General features: G+C 33.2%; 1 protein-coding gene across 1 annotated transcript; it reads right to left on the bottom strand.

Annotated features, from left to right (window-relative positions):
* On the bottom strand, positions 326 to 2,614 carry LOC18791791 (transcription factor MYB108). Its single transcript, XM_007227038.2, has 3 exons — positions 2,135 to 2,614; positions 1,424 to 1,553; positions 326 to 1,255 (listed from the first exon to the last, which is right to left on the bottom strand). Exons 1-3 carry the CDS (start codon positions 2,334 to 2,336, stop codon positions 556 to 558), a joined length of 1,032 nt encoding a protein of 343 aa, XP_007227100.1. The 5' UTR covers positions 2,337 to 2,614; the 3' UTR covers positions 326 to 555.

Here is a 9,124-nt window from a genome sequence, read left to right as displayed (position 1 = left end):
CACTAACTTAATTAATTACATTTATATAATTAACAGTTTAATAAGGACGTGTAAGTAAAGATGGTGGAACCAATTATGCACATCTTTTTTTTTATATTATATTTTAAAAATATCTCATCAAACATACTTCTATAATGCAATCACTGGTTGAACAAGGGAAGAAAAAGACAATGAATCGTTTCAATTTCAAAGAATTTTGAGATTGGGAGAAGAAGAAAAAAATTAAGAGAGAGAGAAGAAAAAAATTAAGAGAGAGAGAAGAAAATTAAAATAAATTAAATTAAATCTGAAATTACAAATTTCCTCACTCAAAAATAAAGGAAAGAAAACACAAACCGAAAATAAATTAATCCACAATTAGATCTAAGTCCTTGCTCACAAATCCTATAAGCATGAAATAATCTAGAATATTATATTAATTCTAATTTTGATCATGGGTTTTGTTTCTAAATTCCCCAAATAGGATTTCTTTACTTCCCTTTGTTGGTTTTGATCTCTACAATGAATGTATATCACTTTCAACCCCTTTTGTAATTAACTCGACACGTCCGATCATCAAATGTTGCTGAGCTGCTCTTGTAAGAACCACATGTCTTCAACATTCCACAAATTGTCCGATATGTCCCCACCGTCCACGCCCCACTGATAATTCTCTTGTTGCTCCATGCCTTGGAAATGTTCCGATCCCAACCCTGGATTGAAACACTGGTCATAGCAACCAACTTGGTGATTTGCTTGGACCAAATAATTATCCGGGGTAGGGTTATTGTTAACCGAGATAGTAGTAGTAGCAGTAGTAGTAGGAGTGTAATAATCCGTCAGGTCGGAAACCGGGGACACCTGAGCCCCGAAAGAGTCTGATGAGGCCGCCGTACTAGAGTTGTCCGGGGTGTAACTTGGTGTGACATGTGAATGTGACGATGCCCCAAAGTGGTGACTTGGTTGTAACAACATTTGTCCTGAAGAAGATTGGAAGGTGTTGTTGTTGTTGTTGTTGTTGTTGAAGTGGTGAGAGGTGGCCCCTGCGGCGGTGGCGCTGGTGATGGAGGAATTAGTGGCTGCGGTGGAGGCGGCTGCCGCGGCTTGAATTCTTTCGACCAGCCTAGGCATCCAGAGATACCTCATGGTGTCCTTGAACTGCTTGCTGTTGACGTCACATTTGAGTTGCTTGGCGTGCTTTTGGACACGGGTCCTCCAATAGTTTTTGATCTCATTGTCAGTCCTTCCTGGCAAGTGTTGTGCAATTTTTGACCATCTGTGATTGCCAAAAAAACAAACATGCTGCTTTTTAGTTTTTAGTTTTTACTTTTTAGGGTTAATTCAAGAAAACAACAAATAAAGGGCAGAAAAGCCATATTTAGATATAGATTAGAATTGATTATGATTCTGATTGATGATGTTGAATTTGGATAATTATAATTACCTATTACCCCAGCGAGAATGAAGCTCAAGAATCAGAAGCTGCTCTTCAAGGGTGATGTTGCCCCGTCGGACGTCGGGCCGGAGATAGTTGAGCCACCGTAATCTGCAGCTCTTTCCAGTTCTTTTCAGACCTGGGTTGGTTGCAAAAGTTCAATAATTTTGTTAGATATTTGTGTACCAAAATAATTTGAAGTAACTAATAATAATAATAATAATAATAATAAAGTTCTTTAAGAACAAACACTAGTACTTTATTATTTGCTCATACAGTCATTCCCATATAGACTTTATGACAACTGGGTTCTCTAAAATATAGGTTTTCTAGTATCTGGGATAAGGCTAAAGAACAATCATCATGATCACAGAAGATACAGTTCACATCATCATCAATCCAGCATATGCTCAGCTCACAAATTTATTTTATTTTTACTCCCTAATTTTCTCTTTCGAGAAAGTGAAGCTTTTCCCACTCTATCGAATCCTTTTCATAGGACCCAATAAGGAAGAAATAGAGAAAAGAAGAAGCATAGAGATTTCCAACCACAGCTCACAAATTATCTGGTGGATGTTTCATTCTTTCACACGGAATTTTCATTTTAAGGCCAAAAAAAACCCATCTCAATGAAGCAAAGAAAAGGCCGAAAGAAGGTGCCCCAAAATAAAACCAAATTGATCATCACGTTGTGAAAAAAGCCATGGAAAATAAATTTACCTGCACAGCGAGCGAGGGAGTTCCAACGACCTTCGCCGTGGTTAGCAATGTAATTCATGAGAGCAAGGTCTTCTTCAACAGTCCAAGGCCCTCTTCTCAGGTCCATCTGGTCCTCAGCTTCCTCATGAATATCATTTTCAATGGTGGCCGAGGCTGATGAGGAGTTGTTGCAGCCTCTTCCTCCTCCTAGAACACCGTCCATATCTCTCTCTCTCTATATATATATATATATATATATATAGTTCCTCTAAATGGACACACTTGTCGATTGAAGCAAAAAGGATTTGCTTGCTTTCTTTGCTTGTTTTGGTTGCTCTTGGAGATTATTAGAGAGAGAAAATGAGAGAGTTAGAGAGAGATAGAGAGAGCGTGGGGAAGAGAAGGAAAAGACAGAGGGAGTTGGATGGATGTACGGGAAAGATAGAGAGAGGGTTTGCTTTTATAGATGTATAGATGGGTTTGAAAATGGAGAAAAAAATATTAAAGTTAAGCATGTGAGAGAGAGGTGATGAGATAGGAGGATAGGGATACAGAGAGGAGAGAGAGAGAGAGAGAGAGGAGAGAGAGAGAGAGAGAGAGAGAGAGGAGAGCAAAGCCGCAATGGGGACTTGTTTTGTAGTCTCTAATTAACTATAGTTTAATTAAAGTAATTAACACACACACTTAAGTTAAGCTTGTTAAAGTAATTATTATAGTTAGAAAGAGGCTTTGAAGTTTGACCTTTTGACTCTACCTCTCCCTCTCTCTCTCTGTTTGTGTGCGTCTCTGTGAATTCGTGCGTGCATATATGAGTTTAGAAAATGGTTTTCTCCTTCTCGAAGCATGCTTCCCCTTTTTCTTTTTTTGGAGGGCACCATCTGTTACTTTTTTTTTTCTTCTTACCAAATTCTAATTTGTAATGATGATGGAATGTTTTGTAGTAATTAAATACTCCGTTTTTTCTTCTATTCTTGTTCTTATTCTTTTCGAACAACAGGATACTCTAATTAATTAGTTTAATTGATCTTGTGCTTGCTAATTAGATGCCATAATAAACTTCGCAAATCAGAATTTCTCTCTGTAGAATCACAAGGAAAAAAAGCATAATTTAGGACCACATGATCAAAAGAATTACAAATAAACTTTATCTATGTATATATTGGCAGCACTTTTTCTTTACGGGTGGAGGATTCTTTTTTTTCTTTCTTTCTTTTTTTTTTTTTTTTGGGAGAGGGGGGGTGGTTGTTCCTTTCTCCTTGCACATATATCTATCGTCATGTTCAATCTAAAAATTTTAAGCTGCCAACTTGCCAAGTGAAGAGCTTACACAACTAAGCGTTGTTTAGGAATGATTCTATATAGGTCAATAATCACTTTTATGAAAAATCACTTCTCCATATAATCATTTTAAGTAGTTTTGAATAATTTGTGCTTCTCCCCAAAATCTCTTAAAATCATTAAAAGTGATTATATAGAAAAGCACGTGAGAGGTGCTTCTTCCCATAAGTGATTATGGTCTATCTAGAATCACTCCCAAACAAGCCTTAACTATTGAGAATTCTTTTGTGTGGTCCTATTAACTATGTATGTGCCCATAAGATATAGTGGACTTTGAGATCTATATATCTAACCCCATTAACAAACAGAAATAAAATAACATAGACTTTTCTAATTCAGAAACGTGGCATTTACTCTTATATTCGAGGTCCTAAGCTTAATTTCTACATCCCTAATATCGGTTGTATAAAACATAAATAAATAACCAATATAAGAATAATACACATCCTATTGATTACCTTTACTTCAATTATTTGTTGTAATTACAATTTATTTTACTTTATTTGCATGGATTGACAATTAAAGAAAAGAATACGTTCTTTTTTTTTTCTTTTTTCTTTTGTTTTTTTCCCCACTGGTAGCTCGTCGAAGCAAGCAATCGTATAGGCTACTAATAAATAGTCACAAACCCGAACCTACGGTCTGAGACTCTGATGAGTGATGAGAAGAAGGTACAGCATTTGACTGCTCAGTGCCCTCTTATTTTGTCTTTGTAGACTTCTGTATCTATATATATAAATTATAACTTCTTGTAAATAATATTCTTTTCTTTACACTTATTAACTTCAAGATAAACTCTTTTAGCACAATTTAATTGTCTGAGATCTGTCCCCACACGTCCAATAGGTCGGCTTTGATTCACCACAAAATGGGATTTTAATCACATCATTTACATTGAATAGAAGAGAGATTAATTAAAAGGCTGATAATTAATAGTTTTCATCAAAATAAATGCTTGGATTACCTAGCAAAAAGGCTAAAACTTTAATTAATTCCTTGTATTTAATTCTTATCCCACTTAAATTAAAGCACAGTTAGATGGCCATCAAATATCATTGCAAATTAGTGATTAAAGTTGCTCGAAAGTTGACAATGTGCTTGTGATAATTGAAGAAAGGCCAGTAGATGTACTCCTTGATTCCGGTACCACTATTACTGTTAATCAAGAAGGTTTAGTCTAATGTAGTTAAATGTATCTTTATTCTAATCAATTAGCTCTTGATCTAGTTGTACATTCTATTTTTTCTCAATGTTAGACGATGTTGCAAGTTTAAGTTTTCGTCCGTTATATTAAAAAGAAATACTATCGTATAATGAACGATTCATAGAGCTTCCAAAGTTCTGATCTTCTTATTGTGTGTTTTTGCCATTTTCTCTTTGTTTCCATATTAGCAAACACCACCATAAATATATGATATATCCTTAACTTCCATTAGAGGTTGATTCTCTACCTTGGCATGGTGTTATAGGATAATGGTTATGGTGGTGGATTTTTGCCATCAAAATTTTCTTATACAAGGGCTCGAAAAGAAAATCGAACAAAGAACTCTGAATGTATATAAATAAATACTCTTAATCATTACTTAAGTAATCAATTCCTTAATTTCACCGTAAAATATTGGCCATCTATTTACCACATGTTAACTTTTTGAGTTACATATATGTGTTGTGACGCCATCAAACCTGTGAATTGGAGCATAGTTGGAGGGGATTTTTGAAGATAAAAAAAATAAAAAAAAATAAAAAAAGAGGGAAAGAAAAAGGAAACTTGGATTATATATATAAATAATATCATCAGAAACATGCACTTTGATCGACATACTTATAAAAGTAATAATCCATGGACACAATCTCTGTCTTATATGAAATGTTGATATATAAAAATAGGAGCAAATATTTGATGGCATGATCAACACGTGCTAGCTAGGGCCAATGCATATGTGCAATGCATGCACCTTGCTAAATTTAAGGTTTTTATTATTCCTCTTCACTCAGTATCCAATTCCGGCTGTGTCTCTTTTATATATAGCAGGGGACATCTTTTCTGTTCTTCAAACTTTATCGTCATTTTGGTCGGAAAACCATGTCTGTGTTTCAAGTTTTTTATTAGGGCGGTTGTCACATTGTCACATATATACGTGTGTATATCGTATTGTTATTTGTTCTAATAAAATATTATCGCTTGTTCGGTGATACATTAATTTATCTATTATATACCATTGAGTGTATCTTTCTTTCTTCTTCTTTTTGGGTAATTTAAAAGAATGAGTATCAAATTGCCATGGCCGTGGGATGCAAAGCAGATGAAGGGAACCAGCCGAAATATGAAAAAGTTATAAAACAAAACAGAAAAATAAATAAATAAATAAAAAGAAGAGGAATTGGGGTCACATGAAACATCACATACCCCATGGTGGGACTAGCCCCTTCTGGTGATGATTCAATTAGGAGGGGAGCCAATATGAATATGGCCAGTGTGAACTAGAGCCAATATCGATAACGTTTTTATTAAATTAATGGAGTTTTAAGCAGGAATCTGCTACATATAGTAAAATTAAAGAGAAAAAAAAAAGAGAGGAGATGGTGGAGGCCTACAGAGCACGTATGGCAATGAATAAGGTGTAAGTGCCTAATAGCTATAGTTTAACTCATATGATGAGGCCTACAATGCTAGGGACGTACGTTTATATATATATATATATATATAAATATATATCCACTCTCAAAATTGAAACACACATCGATCGATCGATCAAGTAGCTTTTTGTAGTGAGAAAGGAACATATCTCTATTCTACAAAACCAATCATGGCATCCCTTATGCCCTCTCCAATATAAGAAAAAAAGAGAAGAAAAGAAAACCATTTTATTCATTGTTCTGATTCAACAACCCCAAGCCTTATATTAAAATCTGTATACCCTAGTGTTCATTTTGTTTCTCTTATATTTACTAACAAGGTAGTTAAAAGATACATAAGTGTTTGGAACAGTTATTTGTATACGAGCGAGTGATCACAACTATCGATGCAAAATGAGACATGCAATATGTTAATTGCTATAAATTATTTGTTGGAGACACCTTTATAAAAGATAAAGAGTGTAGAAATGAACTTCCCAAAAATCCAAATTGCCCTCTCCAATATAAATAAAAAGAGAAGAAAAGGAAACCTTTTTATTCATTATTTTGATTCAACAACATGATCCCTATATAAAAATTTGTAGAACCCTTGTGTTCATTTTGTTTATTTTATAGTACAAAAGTATTTATTATATAAAGTTAGGTTAAAAGATAGAGGAGCGTTTTCAACAGTTATCTATATACGAGCGAGTGATTATAATTGTTGATGCAAATGAGACACGTAATATGTTAATTGCTATAAATCATTAATATGTGTGTGACTGACTGTTCAAGACATCTTTGTAAAAGATAACGAGTGTAGAAATGAACTTCCCATAAATCCAAATTGCCCTCTCCAACATAAATAAAAAGAAAAGAAAAGAAAAGAAAACTATTTTATTCATTATTCTAATTCAGCAACATGATCCCTATATAAAAATTTGTACAACCCTAGTGTTCATTTTGTTCATTGTACAATACACACGTATTTATTATAAAGTTAGGTAAAAAGATAGAGGCCCGGACCAAAAAAAGAAAAAGAAAAAAAAAGGTAAAAAGATAGAGGAGTGTTTTCAACAGTTATTTATATACGAGCGAGTGACTATAATTGTTGATGCAAATGAGACACGTAATATTTTAATTGCTATAAATCATTAATATGTGTATGATTGACTGTTCAAGACATCTTTGTGAAAGATAAAGAGTGTAGAAATGAACTTCTCACAAATCCAAATTGCCCTCTCCAATATAAATAAAAAGAGAAGAAAAGAAAACCATTTTATTCATTATTCTGATTCAACAACCTGATCCCTATATAAAAATTTGTACAATACTAGTGTTTATTTTGTTCATTGTACAGTACACACGTATTTATTATAAAGTTAGGTTAAAAGATAGAGGAGTGTTCTCAACAGTTATTTATATACGAGCGGGTGACTATAATTGTTGATACAAATAAGACACGTAATAGATTAATTGCTATAAATCATTTATCTGTACATGACTGACTGTTCAAGACATCTTTGTAAAAGATAAAGAATGTAGAAATGAACTTCCCACAAATTCAAATTGCCCTCTCCAACATAAATAAAAAGAGAAGAAAAGAAAACCATTTTATTCATCTATATATATAAAGCAAAAGGCAGAGAATGGTGAAACATTCAAAATACCAGAAAATGCCCTTGGTTAATGCAAACATTAAGAATTCAAATTATTAATTAAATGAGGATAATATGATAAATTCACACTTTTTCATATTTAAAAAAATTAAAAGAAAAAGAAAAAGCAGATAATGGATCCTATTTTTATAGAACACAACTACCCATTATCTTTTTTAATTCTAAAATAAATTTACTTATTTTTTTAAAAAAACCTCTCGCAAGCGCGGAAGCGCGTGCAGAGAGGCTAGTTATTCTAATTCGACATCCTAATCCCTATATAAAAATTTGTACAACCCTAGTGTTCAGTTTGTTTATTGTATAGTAAACACGTATTTATTATAAAGTTTTTTTTTATAAATTTTTTTATTTTTTTATTTTTTAATTGTTGATGTAAATGAGACACGTAATATGCTAGTTGCTATAAATCATTAATATGTACGTGACCGACTGTTCAAGACATTTTGTAAAAGATAATGAGTGTAGAAATGAACTTCTCACAAATCCAAATTGCCCTCTCCAATATAAATAAAAAGAAAAGAAAAGAAAACCATTTTATTCATTATTCTGATTCAACAACCTGATGCCTATATAAAAATTTGTACAATACTAGTGTTCATTTTGTTTATTGTACAACACACACGTATTTATTATAAAGTTCAGTTAAAAGATAGAGGAGTGTTCTCAACAGTTATTTATATACGAACGGGTGACTATAATTATTGATGCAAATGAGACACGTAATATATTAATTGCTATAAATCATTTATCTGTACATGACTGATTATTCAGGATATCTTTATAAAAGATAAAGAGTGTAAAAATGAACTTCCCAATAATCCAAATTGCCATCCTCAATACAGGGTGTCAACTTTTCTTAACCGAGCAAAAGGCGCATCATAGAAAACTATCAAATAACATCCTCAACACTTTTTCCTAGACAAACTAAATACTCAATGTGGAAATCACAATCACTATCTGGATCACTCCACTTGAGAGAGAGGCAGGGTAAAAAAACAATCTTTTGCTGTGCAGAACAACTACTATTTGGACCTTTTCCCCAACAAACACAAAGATTATTAAAGTGAGGAGGTTAATAATTTTGTTCTTGAATTATTCCTTTGGTTTAAAAATAGTTTTGAGTATCATCATCAGAATTTAATCATATATAAAAAGGCCTACAGACTGTAGCAGTATATTTATAGTGTGAAAAGGTTTTTTTCTTCAAAAGCTGGGGCCTATATATTGGGGTATATTTATGGACTCTTAAGAATCAAAGCTCCTACTCCCCTAAAGGAAACCAGAGGGAGAAAAGTAGAACAAGAAAAGAAAACTATGGACTCCATGCTCTAGATCTGCGACACGTGTCCCACCACCACCATCACCAAATTTTTTTCTT

The sequence above is a fragment of the Prunus persica genome, chromosome G1 (assembly GCF_000346465.2).
Source record: "Prunus persica cultivar Lovell chromosome G1, Prunus_persica_NCBIv2, whole genome shotgun sequence".
In the NCBI taxonomy this organism is placed as follows: domain Eukaryota; kingdom Viridiplantae; phylum Streptophyta; class Magnoliopsida; order Rosales; family Rosaceae; genus Prunus; species Prunus persica.
Note: the sequence above shows the minus strand (reverse complement) of the source record. Positions and strands in the feature narration are given on the sequence as shown.